This window comes from Daphnia magna, linkage group LG8 (assembly GCF_020631705.1).
Source record: "Daphnia magna isolate NIES linkage group LG8, ASM2063170v1.1, whole genome shotgun sequence".
Taxonomy (NCBI): Eukaryota; Metazoa; Arthropoda; class Branchiopoda; order Diplostraca; family Daphniidae; genus Daphnia; species Daphnia magna.
Genome location: NC_059189.1, coordinates 9215148 through 9235259, shown reverse-complemented (window position 1 = coordinate 9235259; position 20112 = coordinate 9215148). Strand labels below are relative to the sequence as shown.

The 20112-nt window shown below is 37.3% G+C and overlaps 5 protein-coding genes, 1 long non-coding RNA gene and 2 other non-coding genes across 10 annotated transcripts; 4 read left to right on the top strand and 4 right to left on the bottom strand.

Moving 5' to 3' along the window:
* Positions 1–1337: 1337 nt before the first annotated feature.
* Trnad-guc lies at positions 1338–1409 on the bottom strand. Its single transcript has one exon. It is a non-coding gene; the product is annotated as a tRNA-Asp (tRNA).
* Positions 1410–4804: 3395 nt separating this feature from the next.
* Trnad-guc lies at positions 4805–4876 on the bottom strand. Its single transcript has one exon. It is a non-coding gene; the product is annotated as a tRNA-Asp (tRNA).
* Positions 4877–6288: 1412 nt separating this feature from the next.
* On the bottom strand, positions 6289–7597 carry LOC116929523. The gene is made up of 3 exons (XR_006650620.1): positions 7122–7597; positions 6675–6943; positions 6289–6617 (listed from the first exon to the last, which is right to left on the bottom strand). It is a non-coding gene; the product is annotated as an uncharacterized LOC116929523 (long non-coding RNA).
* A 933-nt stretch (positions 7598–8530) lies between these two features.
* Positions 8531–10039, top strand: LOC116929477. The gene is made up of 4 exons (XM_032936739.2): positions 8531–8769; positions 8835–8969; positions 9041–9287; positions 9376–10039. The coding sequence occupies exons 1-4, from the start codon at positions 8590–8592 to the stop codon at positions 9471–9473; spliced, it is 660 nt and encodes a 219-aa protein (XP_032792630.2). The 5' UTR covers positions 8531–8589; the 3' UTR covers positions 9474–10039.
* A 446-nt stretch (positions 10040–10485) lies between these two features.
* Positions 10486–11616, top strand: LOC116929479. The gene is made up of 4 exons (XM_032936740.2): positions 10486–10755; positions 10833–10967; positions 11078–11327; positions 11458–11616. Exons 1-4 carry the CDS (start codon positions 10588–10590, stop codon positions 11550–11552), a joined length of 648 nt encoding a protein of 215 aa, XP_032792631.1. The 5' UTR covers positions 10486–10587; the 3' UTR covers positions 11553–11616.
* Positions 11617–11783: 167 nt separating this feature from the next.
* On the top strand, positions 11784–14257 carry LOC116929451 (F-box and WD repeat domain-containing 11-B). 2 transcript variants are annotated; one of them, XM_032936704.2, is made up of 9 exons: positions 11784–12034; positions 12138–12277; positions 12494–12622; positions 12681–12872; positions 12942–13079; positions 13151–13267; positions 13320–13609; positions 13674–13742; positions 13808–14257. In XM_032936704.2, the coding sequence occupies exons 2-9, from the start codon at positions 12146–12148 to the stop codon at positions 14082–14084; spliced, it is 1344 nt and encodes a 447-aa protein (XP_032792595.1). In that variant the 5' UTR covers positions 11784–12034; positions 12138–12145; the 3' UTR covers positions 14085–14257. The 2 variants fall into 2 exon arrangements, with proteins under 2 accessions (XP_032792595.1, XP_032792594.1); XM_032936703.2 differs by having other exon boundaries at positions 11785–12066.
* A 38-nt stretch (positions 14258–14295) lies between these two features.
* LOC116929462 (arrestin domain-containing protein 3) lies at positions 14296–16580 on the bottom strand. Its single transcript, XM_032936719.2, has 7 exons — positions 15878–16580; positions 15652–15792; positions 15362–15579; positions 15109–15291; positions 14871–15047; positions 14533–14719; positions 14296–14445 (listed from the first exon to the last, which is right to left on the bottom strand). Exons 1-7 carry the CDS (start codon positions 15990–15992, stop codon positions 14384–14386), a joined length of 1083 nt encoding a protein of 360 aa, XP_032792610.2. The 5' UTR covers positions 15993–16580; the 3' UTR covers positions 14296–14383.
* Positions 16581–17014: 434 nt separating this feature from the next.
* On the top strand, positions 17015–18893 carry LOC116929472 (3-hydroxyanthranilate 3,4-dioxygenase). 2 transcript variants are annotated; one of them, XM_032936733.2, is made up of 6 exons: positions 17015–17347; positions 17408–17570; positions 17647–17753; positions 17827–18181; positions 18251–18457; positions 18659–18893. In XM_032936733.2, the coding sequence occupies exons 1-5, from the start codon at positions 17274–17276 to the stop codon at positions 18419–18421; spliced, it is 870 nt and encodes a 289-aa protein (XP_032792624.2). In that variant the 5' UTR covers positions 17015–17273; the 3' UTR covers positions 18422–18457; positions 18659–18893. The 2 variants fall into 2 exon arrangements, with proteins under 2 accessions (XP_032792624.2, XP_032792622.2); XM_032936731.2 differs by lacking the exon at positions 18659–18893 and having other exon boundaries at positions 17016–17347; positions 18251–18654.
* The last annotated feature ends 1219 nt before the right edge of the window (positions 18894–20112 follow it).

Here is a 20112-nt window from a genome sequence, read left to right as displayed (position 1 = left end):
ACGGCGGCACTTGAGGGCAAACCAGTGTTAAGTTGAATAAACAACCGACGAAGATATGGAAATGAAGAATCAAGTACCCGGAAATCATTGCACGTTTTCGTTTCAAAGAACCGATTGATTTCATCATCTGCTGGCGAAAATCTTTTTTGCGGGTTTGAAATAGATTTAAGGGGCGAAAAAAAGTCTTTCGGATCTATTGGGCTGTCATCGTCCACTACATCGTTTTCCATGCTTGGAACAGATTTTGAATCAGCTTGGATCATGACTTCAATTTTTTTCTTCAATTCAGCCATGATATAAGCTTTAATCTCGTCAATTTCTTCTACTGAAGAAAAGCCATTAGCCAACCAATTGAACTGCGGAAGCAAATCGAAGCTCATCTGACAGAAAAAAATTTCGGGATCTTTTCTCGATGCCTTCAAGTAAAGCAGTTGCCAAGGGAGAACACACTTTCAATTTCCTTGAATTTTTCAGGTCATTAATTATATAAATTACACAAAAAAAGGTTTGAAGACGAAGTATCGGTATCGAGTATCGATCGATACTCGATCGATAGTCTTACGATACCTGTTTTTGAAAGAAGCGCCGATAGCGTACCGATCCTGAGTATCGCTAGCGGCGCTACTATCGGTATCGAATCCGATACCGATATTAACAACCCTGTCGATAGTGCAGTGGTTCGATATATTTTTATTTTATTCACCTGAAGAACTAGGTACGAAACCATTTTTTAAACACGTAATTACAAAACACACAGATAGAAAGAAGGAAAAGAAACTTAACACAATTTAAAAAAACGATGCAGAACCATGAAGGAAAAAGCTGATACAGAAAATACAATTAAAACAATATACTAAACGAAAATCCGTGCTCATGTTTGCGTGTAGTACTCGTCGTGTGCTTCCTTACCATTCTCCATTTGTTCTTTAATCGCCAGCAATCTAAATTTTTTATTTTTCCTCCATAAAAGGAACAATAAGTCCTCGATAGTATAGTGGTTAGGCTTTAAGGGTATTTTCCAAAAGGGAAGAAACTTGTATTAAAAGGGTTCATTTTAAAATGTATTAAAATATGGGAAAAGTCACGCGGGAGACCGGGGTTCAATTCCCCGTCGGGGAGGAGCATTTTGTGTCATAATTTGATTTAAATTATTTTCCAATATATATTGTTTCACGATTTTCTATTTAAAAGTGTAAATGATTTGAAAAACCTCAAGGAACCATAAAGCAATTGCGATTCAGTAAAATGCGTTTCAATGAAATTTTATGCCTGTCAGTTTTTTTGTGTTGATTTAAATAATGCAAAAGAATCCGAAAACATTTCCGAAAATAATTTTCCTCCCCGACGGGGAATTGAACCCCGGTCTCCCGCGTGACAGGCGGGGATACTGACCACTATACTATCGAGGACTGTGTTATTAACAATAGCAAATCGAAATCAAATCCTAGTTAATTCAAGTGTGCAAAACAAATATACATATACTCCAGTATTTTTCCTATTATAATTGCGTCAAACGAAATTCACCTGTTCTGAAGAGATTTAAAGCAACCCCAACCCCAAGAGACTGGCTATTGCTATAATTTAACAGGGCGTTAGGGTTGCAGTTATTTAAAAAAAAATTGAGAGAAAAAGAAAATAGACTACCAGCTTGTTTAACAGGATATTGCTCTATTTCATCATGTAAAAGTTTTTTCAAATAATTAATCAAGAAGTTTAGGACCTGACATTACACAAACTCCTTGACCTTGACTATAGGGGAGACCGTCCCCCTAAAAAATAGATGAAATCGTGATAAATTTTTTTTCTTATTAAATTGTGATTCTATTCACTTTCCGCGCATGGTGCAGAAATCTGAAACACATATTTCAATAACATTTCTTGTAGTGAATAAAACAAGAATCTGTGCGAAAAATTCGCAATTTTCTCTTATTGCTACATTTATTCATATTTTTTACTATCCTATTTACGTTAATTATTTTAAATAACTAGCTGACTTATTCAAGGATGTAGTCTGAAAAGAAAAAAATGTTTATTCCTTATAGTTTATTACATATAAAAATTTTCCAAAATCTCTTTTTTTTTGGTCATATTGTACAAAAACCAGGGTAAGATTAGACAATTAGTGGGAGTGTTTTGGGAAGGGCCAAATCAACGCGCTGAAAGACTAACACATAGTTTTGCTATAAATTGTTGAATTTTTTTACAATTAAATCTAGTAGGCATATTTAAAAAAAAAGGTTTTCACTTTCTTTGCTATTTATTTGAGCATCACAACATTCAAAACCTATATAAGTTAATTTAATTAAATTAACTGACACAAACTCTGGTTAACCAGTTATCGATCTTGCTTAGCTCCACCTCCCCCAATACTTCATTTATCAAAATCTTCTATCATAAGAAAACTTTTTTCCTTACGATTTTTTCTTAAATTAATCTTACGTAAATTGTTCATTACATTAAGAGCTATGATTGACATTTTTTCTTAAATTTAAGAACCAACCCTTGACCATTTGAGAACCACTCTCTAAAGTGAGACAGGCGACCGTCCAATGTAACCCCAGTACAGTGCCGGTCCAGTTATAGAACCGGCCTGTGCGCGGTTCTATAACTGAATGGTTCTATAACCAAGCACCCGATCTTAGTGCCACCTATCGTTGGTTCTTTCATCCCTCAAACTTTGACAGTCTTAGAATGTAAGGGCACATAGCAGAGTGGTAATGCTGTTCGCCATGGATCTATAGTCCCGTGTTCGAACCGATGCTATGACTAACTTAAAAAGATTTTTAATATATGTGTAATATAGTCTATGGCTATGAATGGTGAGATACTAGTGTATCTTCATTGGTGGGGGACCATCCACAGAGGAAGTGGTTTGATGAACTAGAAGAACTGTTGTCATACCAGAAGGAAAAAGAAATTAGAGTTGGTAGAAGGACTGGAATGGAACAAGGTGCTAGAAGATAAAAATGAATAGTGGAAGCTATTGTATTCTATTGTATTTGGTATGAATAACTTTACCGCCTATTATTATTGTATTTGGTATGAATAACTTTACCGCCTATTATTATTAGTTGGGTCATTGAACCAATGTACAACATTGCCTAAAAAGATAAAACCCATTACAGTACTATTTTTTTGCATGTTTTAAAAGGCAAAACCCATTCATTCCCGCCATAGAAAATCGATATAGTACATAATACGGCCAACGGTGGCGCTGAAACACGGCAAAGAAAAATCGGTTCGATAACCGAGCCGGTTCCATAGCTAGGCGGTTCTATAACTGGACCGGCACTGTACAGGCAAAAAACACTAAAAATTTTGAATCCCAATATCTTCTATAATTACCATTGTAGGCCTACAGTTAAAAACAAAAAATCAGTGGTTGGGAGAAAGGAAAAAACTTTATTTAAAAAAAAAAAAAAAATCGCGTTAAAGAGATGGGAAATAATAGGAAAATCCGGACCTGTCCAAGGTGGGAACGGTCTCCCCTACTACAGTACCGGTCCACTTATAGAACCGCCTAGCTGTGGAACCGGCTCGGTTATCGAACCGATTTTTCTTTGCCGTGTTTCAGCGCCACCGTTGGCCGTATTATGAACTAGACCTATTTTTTCATGGAAGGAATCAACGGGTTTTGCCTTTTAAAACATGCAAAAAATATTATTGCAATGGGTTTTATCTTTTTAGGCAATGTTGTAAGTAGGTTCAATGACCCAACTAATTATAATAGGCGGCAAAGTGATTCATACCGGAAACAATAGAAAAAAAATTTGTTACTGTGTTACTTTTCTCTGTGTCTATCATGAAATGGGAAAGCTTTGACTGTGGATGGTCCCACAGCAGTGAAGATACACTTGTATCTCACCATTTATATCCATAGACTATGTTACACATAGATTAAAAATCTTTTTAATTTAATCATGGCAGCGATTCGAACACGGGACTTAAGATTCATAGCGAACAGCATTACCACTGCGCTATTAACCCTTACATCCTGAAAACGCCAAAGTTTGAGGGATGAAAGAATCGACGATAGGTGGCACTAAGATCGAGTGCTTGGCTATAGAACCATTCAGTTATAGAACCGCGCACAGGCCGGTTCTATAACTGGAGAAAAAAAATCTGAGCACTTGAAATTGATCCCAGTGCCCCTGGTGGCGCAAGCACAAATCTTAATGTTCTCTGTAAAACATTTGAGTGTAACAACTTTGGGTTATAGGGAAGCATTTTTTTGGTTAAAATAATTCAAAAACATGCACTATATTCTAATAGAGTAAAGAAAAACGTGTCGTTCGGCATAAAACAATTAATTTAAGGATGTTTTGAAGTATTTTATTTATATTTTTGGAAACGCCGGTATTAACATGGCGTTAATGGGGAGAAAAGTGGTGTACCTAATCATGTGAATGATACTTTAGCGCCCTAGGTGTAACTCCGAAAAAAAAGAAAAAAAAAGTCCTTACCAGTAAAAAGATATTTACGTTTTCCTGACACCCGTAGCGCCATAAGAATGCACTAAAAAACGGATGTGTACCTAATCGTTTGGTCTTACTGGGTACTGTATACATTTACGACAAAGACTGCCCTTAAAAGAACGGTAGGTGTAAGGAGACTGTATATTCCCAGAGATCTATAGTTGACTAACACTGAATGAAATTGAACAAGAGCATTTACGATTGAATGGTTCCAGTTATTTCTTTAAAATAAAAACAACTTGCTTGTTTACAAGAGCATTTCCTACGTGATCATTAAGAACATGTTGGAAAAGACAAAAATTGATTAATCTATAAACAAAAAAAATATCCTCCCCGACGGGGAATTGAACCCCGGTCTCCCGCGTGACAGGCGGGGATACTGACCACTATACTATCGAGGATTATACAAATTAATCTGGCAAAAAAAATCCAATTCATAAATCACCTGACACCCGTAATTCCTAATAAAGTATAAACACGAGTATTATGTCTCATTCTAAAATCATTCAAAATTAAACCATAGCTGAAAATCTCTGTATTTTGTGCCACTTTACCCATTGTCTTGTAGAAGATCACTCTTTAGTTGAAACCATGACAAAAACACACATATAAGGTAACAGACCTAATTTGGGATATGGACTAGATTAAAGCTATCGCCTGAATGTATTAACGCTTTATAGAGCCCTCGTTTACTTATCGCTCAATCTATAGAATAAACAAATGCTGATACTTAGAAACATAGTAGCACTTTAAATGAACCCAAAAGGATACGGCCAACCTGAAGCCAACCGATCACGATTGATGGATGGCGAATGCTCAACGATTTCAGCTGAAATAAAAGTTGAATAAGTCGGTTGTATTCCGATGGTAGACCATCAATCAAAACCAGCATGTTGATGCAAGACCCTACAACGCTATCTGTAGATTGGGTTTCAGCAAGTTCAATCAAATACAAGTCGGTCAGCATTCTGTAAACCTGATCACTGACATAAACTCGCATAAACTGCCGATTCAAAGCATTGGCGGACATCTTCAATCAACATTTTACATTGCAGTATCGACAATATCGACAATAACGACGATTCTGAATATCTACCCAGTTTCCTGTTCAGTATTCAACCCAGTCTCTTTCGCCGAAACGCATAGGACTCTTTCCTTGGTTATTTTTTTATCTGGTGATCTCGTCCAGATGTTATTCAATCATCTTCTTTATATCCTATGTATTTGGTGACGATGGCGAGGTGCACCTCTCCCAGGATGGATAAGATGAGATTAACCGTGGAACGGTCGATGCCTTCCAGAGAGCTAAATAATAAATTCTGTTTGCAATAATCATGCTCCAATGGCACGGCATACAGCCAACAGTGATCAATTTTCCTCCAATTACTGAACAGATCTCTGAATTGTTGTTCATTCTGCGATAATTGTGCAATGACTCCGACATGAGTATCGTTCTGAAGCATTACAGACGACTGCCATATACGATACAATGGGCTACTATAATCTTCACTCAACGGTCGGGCGATACCTGGGGTTGTATATCTTTGTGTCGTAGGTTAAATACCAAATCAATGTGAGAGCCTTTCGTTATGGGTTCCTTAAAGACTTGACAATCATCGTAAAATGAAGTCATATGAAAAGCGCGATGGCTATTTCGAGAAGTGCTGAATAATTTACTCGGTTTCCGATTTTTTTTACGGAAAATGCCACCGCAGAATCCACCCATAACAGGGATTTGTAACATCAGGGACCCAAACGATCCTACAATAAATTTATAATTTTTAAAATCTCTTATCACTTCACTGACTTTTTAAGTTTTCTTTTTTCTTCTATTTACCTGCCCATTCCTTTTTGTTTATAATAGAAGTGTAGCCTATAGCGTTTCGGTTCGACATCGTTACATAGTCATTAGCTTCTATTCAACAGCCCTATAAAGAACAAAATGTGACAAATTTGCTTCCACAGATTTTATCCCTTGGCCAAATTCTTGGAAGTCTATAATGGACAAGGAAATTAGTTCACACAGCAGAGACACAGAGAAATCTGATGGAGAGATTGAGATTATCTGTGATGCATCAATCCACCACTCAATTTGCCATTCATTTCTATTTTCTCTCCCAGTTCTTCAAGCAGACTAAGGTCCTAGAAAATAATTTTATGGTAGCTGAATTTGAAACAGAATGAAATCAAATTATTTACATTGTTGGATGCAGGAACTAAAATTTTATAACCATTATGGATACTAGAGGATGTCAGAAAAATTTCTGGGGCAAGCTCGGATCCACAGGCACTATAACAGGAAATTCAGTGCTTTGTTTGAGATCTTCAAGAGTAAAAATCCCTTGTTGATGGTGTGCATATGTCATCTTTGTAATAGTATGAGTACTCTTTCAGATGATTTGTCTTATTTATGGCTCAAACATTGGAATTTCTTGCAATTAATTTGAAATCAACTGGATTAAAGTGGCCTGCAAAATGGGAAAAGACGCTTATTATTGAGAAACCATTGGGGAGCTTTCTCAAATCATTAGTATATAATGTTTCGGATTAGCAAAAATTAATAGTGGTGAACATTTTAAGCATCCAAACCTCTTATGCTCAGGTTTTAAAAATCTGCCATGTGAATTGAGACGTTTAGTGACTTACGAATAAGTGCGTCGTTGCTGGTCGTTGTTATTAACAGGTGAAAATGGCCGATAGGAAACTATTTTGAAGTTTGAACTCAACCTGACCCAACTGACCCCTATCGAGACTTCTTACTACACAATGCCGAGACTTGCGAGTTCAACAGCAGAGACGAATGTAACAAATTCTGCTTTTCTTCTGCCGAGATATCAAGTTGGGTAATTTATACTTTATATACACACAAGTTTTTCTTTGCGTCCACATTTACTATCACGAAAATTTACCACAAAACAACTTATCATTCAAGTAAATCTAATGTCTCTCAAATTAGGTTGTGATCTGTTTACAATGTTCAAAAAGCACTACTCGCTTGGGTTGGACAGCCAGCTTAATCGCTCGTAATTCGCAGGCGGCGTGCTTCATTGGTAGAATAAGGGAAGGTATACTAGAGAGCACTTGACATTTGGTTGTTGGAATCAAAATGATGAAATGTACCGCAGTGAAACATTGCTTCACAAACCAAACTCAAACTTACCACTATCATAGGTCATAAAACTATTGCTATAATAAAAGTTACAGAAAGTTCTGTTTAACACTAGTTCCAATACATAATTCAATTGAAGTTGGCGTTATGAAGAAAAACACGTTCACGATGATGTATATCGTAAAGATGGTACGTACGATACAACGTATTAGATGGGACGAAAACCGTTAATCCCCTGTCGTCTTCTCTCAGCTTACGTTGCAACAAATCAAGAGGTTTAAGTGTCCGTGGGGAAATTTAAACAGCATAATTTCATTAGTTCTTTGTTGTCGAGATGATATAATAACCCACTTTTATTAAAATGTTCAATGGCTACGGTTTATAAGCTTATAGTGGATAAAAAATTCTGCTCCACATTGAGCAACCATCTGCAAGAGAGAATAAAGACCAAGCATTTTACAGATCCAGTGGTCAAGAACAAATATTAAGCTTCATCTACCATAAGACTGGTTAGAGAGATAAAGCACGGCCACCGACCAAAGAATTCAAGTAAAATAAATCTTAATGTTACTCAGTAACTCTAGCCATCCTTTTGTTTCAGTGTAAATAATTCACCAACCAAAAAGGGCAATTATAAGCACTTTGCTGGTAAATCAATATCCGAAAGTCATGAATCATTATTATCTTCATTGACTGCCTTCTGGTAATAGAGAATAGACTTGTTATGATTTAATACAATATAGAATTAACCGAGAGGCCTAGATATACACACATTCTAAACCAAGATTTTAGCAAGATTATCAGCCAACTGATATTCACTCCTAAATGCCGTGCGTACTCTACAACACCCGGGGAAAACAAAGTAATTAAAATGGGTAGATAAGAATTAGTATTGCACAAGATGTCACCCAACATTGTGTCGTTCGCTGCCTATATAAACCTAAGATTTTTCAAAACCTTCAATAGCTGTAAAGTTTGTTTTCAAAGTCAAGGGTAATTTTCAATATGGAGCAGTTTGTTTTTCAGTTATTAGTCGTAATGGTTTTGGTGGTAGTGATGGCACCAACCGCCATTGTCGGCCATGGTATGATGTTGAATCCACCTCAGCGATCATCCATGTTTAGGTTCGGTTTTGCAGTGCCTCCTAATTACAACGACAACGGTCTTAATTGCGGCGGATTTGGGGTAATTAATTTTTCTTTCTAAATAGGTGAGATTTTATTTGATTAGTTAATTTTTTTATACCACAGGTCCAGTACAACTCAGTGAACAAGGGCCGGTGTGGAGAGTGCGGCGACGAATGGAGTTTACCGAGGCCTAGGCCGAACGATGAAGGAGGCCGTTATGGTACCGGAATCAAAGGGAAAACCTATCGCCAAGGATCAGTAAAATAATTACAAATCCCCTTTTTGTTTTACAATGATAAAAATTTATTTATTTATTTTTTTTAAATAAGGTTATTGACATCTCAGTTAATGTATCAGCCAATCACAAGGGCTATTTTGAATTCCGGCTGTGCCCGAAGAATTCCGCCAGCGAGCTAGTAACACAGGAGTGTTTGAACACAAACTTATTGAAATTGACAGATGGCACAACGAGATATTACCTCCTATCTTCAATATCCCAGCCGTTTTATCCGCGAGTTCAGTTGCCTGTTGGTTTGACCTGCGAAAATTGCGTTCTCCAATGGTGGTATAGAACAGGTAAAAAAGATTTCCCTCCAACAACAACAAAAAAAAAACAGTTTTCGTTCGCTGTGCTCATTGTGTTATGACACTTATTTCTAAACAGGCAACTCGTGGGGCGTCTGCGACAACGGCGTTGGCGCTTTAGGTTGCGGGGATCAAGAGACCTTCGTTAATTGCGCTGATATAGCCATCCTACCATGAACAGGAATATCGGCCATTGTTACTACACACTTTCATTGAACAACCCAGATTCACACATGTAAAATCTAAGCATTCTTTAGTGATTACAGTTATTTCATGTACCCAATAAAAATTTGGGGACTCCTCGTTTTGTTTGGACTAGTATACTATACCATTATATTAAACCGTATAAGTAAGTTATTTGCTTCATCCTTTGTTGCATGTGTCCGACCTTATCAATTACAAAATATAAACATTCTTGCGTGTTCATGAATGAGTAAAAAAAGAATGCTTATGTTCGATTCATTTCCTACTATCGACGGGATTATCAAAATGTAGTTTGATGCCTTTAGTGTATGTTAATATAGTAAATCGAATTTATTTCTGTGTTGTAAAATGAACTGTCTTCGATGTTACATATTACTTATTCCTGCTTTGCATGCATATAACGCTTTTCAATAGCTACACAAATCGTTGCTTACTTATCGTGACACCATTAAGACAGCGATAAGCTGGTACTGTACATTCTTTGTGTGTTATTGTATCTCCTCACCTCGAAACGAAAAATAAAGATAAACATATCACTAGTTCACTGCCGTCAGAAACATTTCGTTTGACTATTATGTAATTCTAAACTATGACTGATGAGTTAGGTTTAAAATTTGACTCATTTAAATTCAACAAATATTTTCCAACGAACATCTTTGAAAAAAACAAACAAAAAAAAACGTTGTTCCCAACAATATAGAAAAACAAAATGCAAATCGCATACGTCGATGATTTAGGCTATCGTCAGTATCGTCCCCTCCGAAAAAGTAACATATCACTTCGTGTCGATCAATGCCTTAGGGTAAACACTGTTCCAATGTACTGTACGTATGCTTATTGGAACCAGGAATGACTGGCATGTATCAGGTTAACAGTTGGGTACAAACAGTCCTATGATAAAAATAAACAAAACAAAAATTTAAAAAAAATTGTTATACAAGCTGTTCTGATAAGTAACCCGGCGTTCATTCCAATAAAAAGCTCTGGGCAGCTGAAAACTGGCTCATCAGCCGTTTATTTCGTGTACTCTAAGGTTCACTCTGCATTGCGTTCTCCTATTCATTTTTCAGCAGAGACAAGCAGCAACATGCAAGCACTCGCCTTGTCCGTCTTCCTGGCTTTGGCCTTTTCAGCGTATGACGTAGTCGGTCACGGTATGATGTTCGACCCACCTCAGCGATCCTCCATGTGGCGATTCGGTTTCAACACTCCTGTCAACACAGCAGACGACTTTCTCAGCTGTGGATACGTGCAGGTACTTAGAGCGATTCAGTTGACACATGATCTGCCATACAAGATCCGTTTAAAGAACATTTTATTGTCAATCAACAGGTGCAATACGATGATGTGAATCAAGGACGCTGTGGTGAGTGTGGCGATATATGGAGCGATCCTCGACCCCGCAACAATGACGAAGGAGGACTCTACGGCACAGGGACGATTGGTAGAGTCTACGAACAAGGAAGTGTAAGGACTAGAAATTTAATTTAGAAACAGTAATACTAATTACATGTGCAATGATCGAGGGATTTTTATTCGGTCAATTTTTTTTCTCTTTTGTGTGTGTGTGATTTTAGCTAATTGATGTTACAATCAACTTAAACATCAGTCATATGGGATTCTTTGAATTCCGTCTGTGTCCCAAGACCTCGTCGGAAGAGTTGGTAACCCAAGAATGTTTGAACCAAAACTTGTTGACACTAGCGGACGGAACGACTCAATTCAATGTTGAACAAAATACCGTGGCAGTGGTGTTCGCAATTCAGGTCCAATTACCTGCCGAAATCACCTGTGAAAACTGCGTTCTACAGTGGTACTACAGAGCAAGTAAGATTGAGGTTATTTGTTTAACTTTTTGTTATTCCGCATTTGAAGTTGCATTGACGTGTGACGTGTAATGCTGTATCGAATTCGGTTTGTTTGCTAACAAATTTTTATATTTATGTGTGAAATGAAGGTAGCCGAATCGGAGATTGCGGAGATGGTACAACGGATTATGGATGTGGCGATCAGGAGACATACGTGAATTGTGCAGATATTGCAATTCTGTAATAATTATGTACATTATTCTGTGTATAAATAATTTTAATTATGATACACTACATTGAAAAGAAAATGTTGCTAGCCTCTCCATAAAAATTATTATCTGTCCTGAACTCCTGACTTATAACAACAACCTTTTTGTACCAGCTGTTTACCATACGCCAGTGACGTGATGATAAGGAAAGGTTATTAGGTAACGGAAAATAAGTCAACAACATTTACTCTACACAGTCGTCGTTGTGTCCTGCTGATGCGAATTGCGTATTGCATTCTTTTGTCTTTTCTAGATTTCTTGGATTGTTGGCATGGTGTATGTTGGATAGATTGGGCTACTTTTATCCAACAGGCAACGCTGGGTGGCTTATTTGCAGCCGATTTTTATGTTCCAAATTTTGTTTACTCTCTGAATTGAAACGCTTCGCGTTGATTTTAATTTTTAGCATATTTTATATAGTCTGTTAATGGAGAATGACGAAAGAGTTCCAAATAAGGTATCAATCTGATATCGTAAGTTCCCTCTCAAGTAAGTTTAACTTGATGGGATGGTGCTTATGCTACATTTACTAATACATGCTTCTATGTTTTTGCTTTCAGGACGTCTGATGAACGATGTGGTTGAAGAAATTTTCAATTACTTGGACTATGATAGCCTGAAAAATTCGGAAGCAGTGTCAGTTCAATGGCGTGACAATATAGCATATGGGAAAACATGGAAAAAACTGTTAGAAAGAAATGTAAGGTTATTTCTTTAGTATTTTGCCCTGTGGTTTGTTAACAAACTTGCACTAGCCTGCTTTAAAATAGCATTGCATATGTTAAGGCAGTGAACTATTGTTATTAGCTTTTTTGAGGTAATAAGTGACACAGTGTCAAACCAATCAGAGATGTAAAATGTTAACAGTTCTTAATTTTGTGGTATTACAGCTAATATCATCTTTTCATTATTATAGCTAAGGTTGTCTGCAGAGTGGAGAGAGATGCTAGAAATTCTAGTTTTGAAATGGTCCCTTGATTCTAGTGTTCCAAAAAACTATATGCATTGCCGTACCCTATGCAAGCAGGTGGGGAACTCTGTGTCGGTAAGCTTTGCTCATGAAGTATTTTTTTAGTAAAAAACTACCAATTTGTCTTGTGTAGAAACTACGTCGGAATTGGCTAGAAGGTCGGCACTCTAAGAATGAGTTTACGGACTTTAGTCAACCGGAAATCGAAAGTATTTTCTGGATACGTGGGAGCCTTAATTTTGAAATGAATAAAAGTTGGATTGGCAGAGGTCAGCGCGATGGCAGCATAAGATTTTGGAATAGATGGACATTGGAAACGAGCGCTGTAAGTTAACAAACTCATGTAGCAAAATACTGCACATCTAATCAAGATTATTTTATTATTTTAATAAAGATATTTCAACCATTGCTGTTGACAAATCGCCTTCTTGGATGCAACACGGTCCGTTGCCTACAGTTTAACGACGATATCGTCGTAGCTAGTTACTTTGGAGGTTCTATCTGCATATGGAATGTGCATACCACAGAATTGGTAAGAAATAATTTAAACAAGAGCTTTGCCCCCGTGAATGAACTTTTCCTTTATAACCTTTCGCTTAACAGCTTCAAGTACTTGACGAGATGGACGTTGCCAATTACGAATCTCATTACATTCCCGTGAATGGTCTCAGTCTTGGCGGTTCACCTGGCAATTATTGGCTTCTTTCTTGCTTGTCGTCGGTAATTCTCGAAATCACTGTAAAATATTTTGATTAATAATAATACTTTGTAGCCAACAGAGCAAGACTTTGTCACCCTTCGGTTGATCAAGTCTCCCTCCGAAGAGATACCCATAGTACACCGGATTGTACTCGACCAAAAACTAAGAGTCCTTCAGCTTTTAGTAAATGATACACATGTCATGCTCCTCATAAGCGATACCGAGACCAAGCGTGACCAAATACAAATACGATCCACCGCTTCCATGGAGATCCTAAAAACCATCCAAATTCCATATTCAGAAATGGGCGTGTTCGACTATAGAAAGGGATTGCTATTGGTTGGCTCTCGTTACGAAATCCAGTAAGAGTTTGTTCTAGAGTGATTAAGCATTTTTAATTTTTATTCTCTATTCGTTCTCGCTCAGGCTGTGGGACACAGAAACTGCAATTTGCATAAGGAGTGTCCGAAGCAGCAGTTCTATCGTTTTCGTCAAGTACGTGAAATTATTCTTTTTTTGACATATTTTATTCATAGAGATTTCCTTTCTCGACGATACAGAATCATATCGGATAGATATTGGGTGAGCTGTAACACGTCGGGCAAAGTTGAGGTTTGGGATTTGAAATGCGCCTTAAATCCCGCGCATACGCGCTCCGTGTTGCTCCACCAATTGGATGCTACGAATTTGCATTGCCCTCTTCTTTATCCCGTTGTTCGAGCAGACGAATATCAGATTGCGTTAATTCCTTGTCGTGCCAAAGATTATTCAGAATTACATATCATCGATTTTCTTCAATTAGATGAGAAGGCACCCATTGACCGTCCCATTGATTGATGGAGGTCTACATTTTAGCTAAATTTCAATTAAACTATTCGGTGATTTTTATTTTACCTGATTCCGTGACGGTGTCTTTTAATTGTGTGGACATTTGCAATGTGATTTCCCGTCCAATGACTCGACAGAAAACATAAATTTACTGGATAAAAATTACAATGACTTCAATATCACCTCGTCTTCGCAAAGTTATTGGTATAGCACGTTCAAATAAGTTTAAGCTTTTATTTGATAACTCAAATATTATGAAATTTAACTAAACTTGCATTTTGACCAAAGAACATGTGAATAGCAGTCAGTTACAACTTTACTGCATGTCGTGAGTCTCCCGCTTGAATAATTTCTTCATAACTCGGCGGAGCTAGCAAGACAAACCAAAAATGAGCATTTGAAATTGAAGTGAAAATCGCGGTAAAAATCGCAGTAAATATAGAAATATAAATCTTACGAGCAGACGGGCGAGCCCATTCACTTCCACCAACACCAGGAATCGCCCAATGATCGAGAACCGGTCCGGAAGCATTTAAAGCTTCGGTTGCGCTTGAGACCATATGAGAACGAAGTGGAATAGTCCCGATCATCAGATCAAGGTTGATGGTCAAGTTAATCGACAAAGTACCAGGATCAACTATATACTATTTCCCCATCAAACAAAGTATACGTTAACATTTGAAAATATTTAACTGTTTCCCCAGACACTTCATTTAACAGATTAATTCGGTAACGTTAATACTATCGTTTTTTTAACTATCAACTAGGAGTATAATTTTTTGTGAATCAGTTTACCTGAATTTGGTAGGATATATCTATGATCCCGCAAAATGGCAAACTAGACGGCGGAACTTGAGGAATGATGAATTTTACATTATCCATAACATCAATATCAATAAAGCTTTCGTGAATGTAAGCTTTTAGGACTTTAGACTCGAAATTTGTATGCCCTTCAGCGACAAATTTGGTAATCTGAAAACGAAAGCATCGTTTACGAATACCGGAATATGACATCTTTTAATGCGCAACAAACCTGGACAAGTTGGGCTTTGGAACCCCGCATCGATATACCACTCTCGTTATCGGTATGTGCTTGCAAAATGATCGTTTCTCCCGGTACGTAACCAGCGCGATCGATCCGCGCTTGTGCAGAAATGGGGCCAGATTTGCAACATAGTAGACCAAGTGTTTTTGACTTGATTTTTTTAACTGGTAGCTGCATGGAATTTCATTTTTTAGGTATTTTTTTTTTTAATTCACTAGTAAACATTTTATAAAAATATTACCTCTGCCTTGGGCATTGCATTGAGATCAGCGATAGCATTGACAGTAAGATTGCTGTTGCAAACGTATTCTCGCTTTAGCCAAGTACGTTGGGCGACAGCTTTGATGTTATAGCGAATATGACCGTAGGCCCCTTCGAACGATGGAGGGATCTGCGTTGGCAGAACAAAGGAGAACGGATACTGGTGGTGACCTGCCGCCAATTCGACAGCATGCTGTCCTAAGAAAACACAACATGAAATTCTTAATAGTTTAACTGTTGACATTATTACTGGTTTCCTTTCAAGTTTACCTGGATTGACTAGTGAGAATTTGAAATCGAAATATTGTTCACTCGCGCAGTAAAATTCACATCCTATCGAACTGTAAGTGTTTTTCGAATCTTTCCCTGGGATGCGAACTTCTGCCACTCCACTGCATTCAACCTGAATACCTTGAGAATTTCAACAGTTTCGATACCACTTCCATAACATATTTTCGCGCTTTTTTATGACTTTACATTATACCAAACTAGTTACCTTTTATGGTTTCACTCTTGTTATTTGATACGTTGACGGTGCCGATAATAGTTTGACCTGGGTAAAAAATCCCATTACGGTTCTCCAACACAATCTCGAAACGTTCGAATCCCATGACTGAAGCTGACTAATTAGTGTGGATGGCTCCATTCTGCTTTGAAAACATCAACGACATTACGACGTTTTGGTTCACAGGACAATATGAAAGTGGATATGCAACAAGAAAAAAAAACGACAGATGGCGAAATTCTGTCGAGTAATTTATTCTCTTTGTTGCTAAAACTATGCTGGGGTGCGTTTTATCGTCAACTTTTTAGCTCAACCTAAACCTAAATTGAGCTCAATCGGTATTTTTTCGTTAACCAATTCGTCACGGTTGAGCTCGATTACCGTTTTATGGTTAACAAAAAGTTCAACCAAGGTTGTGCTCGACCAAATTTTGCGAGCTCAACCACAAAAGTTCAACCACAGTCCAGACTGCGGTTGAACTAAATTCAAGTTGGTTGACCCTCCCACTTTGTAATAATTCTTTATTTTTTTTAATATGGCAACCTTTTTTTGTTCACACAGCAGACAGCTTTGTCTGGTTTTACGTCTGCTACTATACACTAATCAAAATATATTTAATAATTTTAGCAAATATCAATAAACTATATAATACTGATTTCGAAATTTTTCAAATATTTACAAAAACCGTTAATTCTTAAAACAACTATTTTATATTACTTCTTTCAAATTTACATATTAAGCATTTCAGAAAGGGATGGGAAAGGAGGAGGAGCTTTCCATAGGTTGACATCAATATTTATTTTTTGGTTAACTGCGTAGTTCAACCAAAAAGTTCTACTCAACCAACGTAAAATCCATTTTATGGTCAACCAAAAAGTTGAGCAGCTCAACTTTAGGTTGACGATAAAACGCACCCCTGCTGTTTCCTTTGAGAAAGGAGGCAACGTTTCTCATGGAGATTTTTCAGAGATAATTTAGATTTGTCTTCTGATAAGTGATAACCATAAACTTAAAAAATATGTTTTAATTTCAATGCAAAACACATCGATCTGTCGTGAAATTAAGTTTTCTTTCCCCAAAAAGCCAAAACGTTGTTACTGAGCTCTTGAAATTGCATTCCATTTCTATTCACTTTTTGTGTACAAGACTACAAGTGGCCTCGCAAGTCGCAACGCCAAATTTGAAAACATACTTTGAGAGGATGGGTGATCAAGACCTTAGGCGATTGTTCTCTGAGATTTTCTCCTTTTTAACCTTGAGCGGTGGGACTGTTTCTGACGGTGAAAACATTTCAGGGTCGCTGTTTCGGCAAAGCAAATATGTTTTTGTGTCAGTCTCGTCTCGAGAGTTGTAAGTCGAGGGAAGTGCACGAATATTACAGACGAAAATGGCAAAAAACATTAATCAGTGGATCGAAGAAAATAAAGCCTCATTTTTGCCACCTGTTTGCAACAAACTCATGTAAGTCAACCATGTTGTGATTGCCATAAAACTATCTAGTGTCAGTGTCCATTTTTGCAGGCATGAACAGCAATTGAAAGTTTTCTTCGTCGGAGGGCCCAACCAGCGCAAGGATTTCCATCTGGAAGAAGGCGAGGAATTATTCTACATGAAAAAGGGAGCTATGGAATTGATTATACAGGAAAAAGGGAAATTTAAAACAGTCACCATTCAAGAGGGTGAGGTAAGAATATACAAATTATTTTTGGTTAAGAATACCCATTTTCTCTTCATACAAATATTTTGTATTTTTACAAAAGATATTCCTATTGCCGGGAAAAATTCCTCATTCACCTCAAAGGAAAGAAGATACCATTGGATTGGTCATTGAAAGAGAAAGAGCTGCACATGAACTAGACTGCCTGAGGTGATTTGAATTGTATTTAAGCCTTCTTTGGATAAATTACTTGCTGACAGTTAAGAGACCTCTGCATTTTCAGATATTTTGTGAACAACTCAACTGAAGGGCTATTTGAAAAGTGGTTCTATTGCGACGATCTAGGTGTGCAGCTAGTACCCGTCATCAAAGAATTTTTCGCATCGGAGCAATGTCGAACAGGCCGTCCTATTCCGGGAACCATTCCGGAGAATCCGCCTTACAAACCAGATTGCAACCGAGAGGTGGAAAACCCCTTCGATTTGAACAACTGGCTCGCATTACACCGAACTGAAATCCAAAAAGAAGGCAAAAAGAAGCTGTTTGCCAACATAAATTATCAATCGGACATTGTTGTTTATGGCAAAGGAATCGATGACTTCCAAGCCACCAGCTATGAAACATGGTTGTGGCAATTGGTAATTTAAAAAAAATATCTTCTGCTCTTTCTGTAATAAAAAAATTCGATCCATTTCGTTTGTAAACAGGAAGGAGAATCTTCGGTCATAGCGAATGACAAAGAAATAATTCTGAAAACCGACGACAGCCTACTCGTTCCGTCAGGAGAAGCGTTCAAGCTGACGCGCCAGATGGATACCTGTTTGGTCATGTCTGTTGCCATGCCAACGCCAAAAAACAAGGAGGAGAAGCTTCTTTAAAGCTAGAATAAAAGCCAAATCATAATAATTAGGATGGTATATTTATTTGAAATTCTTTTCTTTGTAGTTTAGTACCGTCACTTCCGGCATATTATAACATTTGCAGACGCATGCCAAACTAAATTTTGGTAGCTTTCGTTAGCTGTGTTAAACGCCAACGTAATTGTTATGAATGAATTGAAAATGATTCGATATACCAACGTGCACGAAGAATTACATAGTATTGAATTCTTGCAGGATGTATACCATCTTATCAAGGGACAGGAATAAAAGGTTCGCATGGCGGAATCGTATTATTGATGCGTTGGTGTTGTGGTTAGCACCTTGGCGTGAAGCGGTGAAAGTCACAGGTTCGAATCCATTGAATTCCAAAACTTTCTTACGTTAAAATTACTTCTCATAGTACAAAGGGTGTACTCTTGATGTGTACCTCCTCCCCATATATGAGAAATATCATCTTAAATCAAATGCATTACTACCAAATTCATTCAATATATGAACGAGGGAATGTAATTGATCTCACATTTTGTTGCTGGTTGTCCGGTTATGGACCTCTGGCAAGTACCAACGTTTAACGTGTTTAGTGTTCTAAGAATTTAGCATCTACTTTAAGTTAAATCACTCAGGTGGTATGGCGAAATTTGGTTCTTAGCCCTTCTTTTTGTTTTTGTATAGATATCATGACCAAGGTATATTTGTTAGCCGGTCAGGTTGTCATACAAAAGGTTGGGCTTTCATATTGTTATAGCTTCGAATCACTCAATGGAAAGGGATTGGCTTCTTCTGGGTCCACTCTTAGACTTAAATTGAATAAAATCAAATGTCCTATTCCACCCTGGATACAGAAGAAATCTGAATATCAGGACTAAATCAAGGACCACAAATTTCTATTTGGTGTTATATAAGCTCGAATTATCTGAAATGTTACTCCATTCCCAAAAAAATCTTACAAGAGACAGTTCTCTATAAGACTTGTATTTAATTTCGTTATCTATCTCCCCATGACCTTTATCCTTTGCCTAAAACATAAGATAGTCAAATACGTATCGTTGAAGCAATCATGAACGAAGGCGTATTAGGAGTTTCATTTTGCTGAATCATTTCTTAGCGCTCATTCTATAGAAAGCTGCTTACATTTTCCTTACATTTTCATTTTCACTCATTGAACTATATTGCTAAGACGCATTTGCTGCATGTGACGCCGTACCTATTAGGCCACTATTTCGTCTTCCTCTTCTAAAAAGAAATTTGTGCTTTATTTCAATTCATGTTTCTTAAAATTCAAAATAGCTCAAGTTCCATATAGGTTAAAGAGGACATCAGCTGTTCAGACGAAACTTAACTGGGCAAGAACGAGATAAACTTTTGCGCGATAGCGTTGACCTACGCCGTTCGAGAACAACCAACGGAAAAGCCACTGAGATCTGAAATTGGTTTATTAATCGGCAATCATTCGTTCTTAGATTAATTAGCATTTGTGGTTTTTTAGTAGCCCGTAATTTAAAAAAAAATATGCCTATTCAAGATTTTTGCAATTCCCTAACTTTTATAATTGTGAGAACACAGGGACGCAATCGGGGTACACCTTAAATTTCAATGACAACATTAAAGTTAATTTATTTTTGTAGTTGACTTATATAAGAGATTGTGGACTTTTGAACTGCCCGTTACGAAAGTATTCCGCTTGTGAC

Excerpts from the sequence above, each read along its gene's own strand:
- LOC116929477 (XM_032936739.2), top strand. The coding sequence starts at position 8,590 with ATGGAGCAGTTTGTTTTTCAGTTATTAGTCGTAATGGTTTTGGTGGTA. Across the intron at positions 8,770-8,834 it reads TTAATTGCGGCGGATTTGGG|GTCCAGTACAACTCAGTGAA; the intron begins GTAATTAATTTT and ends TTTATACCACAG. Across the intron at positions 9,288-9,375 it reads CCAATGGTGGTATAGAACAG|GCAACTCGTGGGGCGTCTGC; the intron begins GTAAAAAAGATT and ends ATTTCTAAACAG.
- LOC116929462 (XM_032936719.2), bottom strand. The coding sequence starts at position 15,992 with ATGGGATTCGAACGTTTCGAGATTGTGTTGGAGAACCGTAATGGGATT. Across the intron at positions 15,048-15,108 it reads CCAAAGCCCAACTTGTCCAG|ATTACCAAATTTGTCGCTGA; the intron begins GTTTGTTGCGCA and ends TTTCGTTTTCAG. Across the intron at positions 14,446-14,532 it reads ATGGGCTCGCCCGTCTGCTC|CTCCGCCGAGTTATGAAGAA; the intron begins GTAAGATTTATA and ends TTGTCTTGCTAG.
- LOC116929451 (XM_032936703.2), top strand. The coding sequence starts at position 12,012 with ATGACGAAAGAGTTCCAAATAAGGTATCAATCTGATATCGTAAGTTCC. Across the intron at positions 13,080-13,150 it reads ATGTGCATACCACAGAATTG|CTTCAAGTACTTGACGAGAT; the intron begins GTAAGAAATAAT and ends TTCGCTTAACAG. Across the intron at positions 13,268-13,319 it reads TTCTTTCTTGCTTGTCGTCG|CCAACAGAGCAAGACTTTGT; the intron begins GTAATTCTCGAA and ends AATACTTTGTAG.
- LOC116929472 (XM_032936733.2), top strand. The coding sequence starts at position 17,274 with ATGGCAAAAAACATTAATCAGTGGATCGAAGAAAATAAAGCCTCATTT. Across the intron at positions 17,348-17,407 it reads CCTGTTTGCAACAAACTCAT|GCATGAACAGCAATTGAAAG; the intron begins GTAAGTCAACCA and ends CCATTTTTGCAG. Across the intron at positions 17,571-17,646 it reads TCACCATTCAAGAGGGTGAG|ATATTCCTATTGCCGGGAAA; the intron begins GTAAGAATATAC and ends TTTTTACAAAAG.
- LOC116929479 (XM_032936740.2), top strand. The coding sequence starts at position 10,588 with ATGCAAGCACTCGCCTTGTCCGTCTTCCTGGCTTTGGCCTTTTCAGCG. Across the intron at positions 10,756-10,832 it reads TCAGCTGTGGATACGTGCAG|GTGCAATACGATGATGTGAA; the intron begins GTACTTAGAGCG and ends GTCAATCAACAG. Across the intron at positions 10,968-11,077 it reads GAGTCTACGAACAAGGAAGT|CTAATTGATGTTACAATCAA; the intron begins GTAAGGACTAGA and ends GTGTGATTTTAG.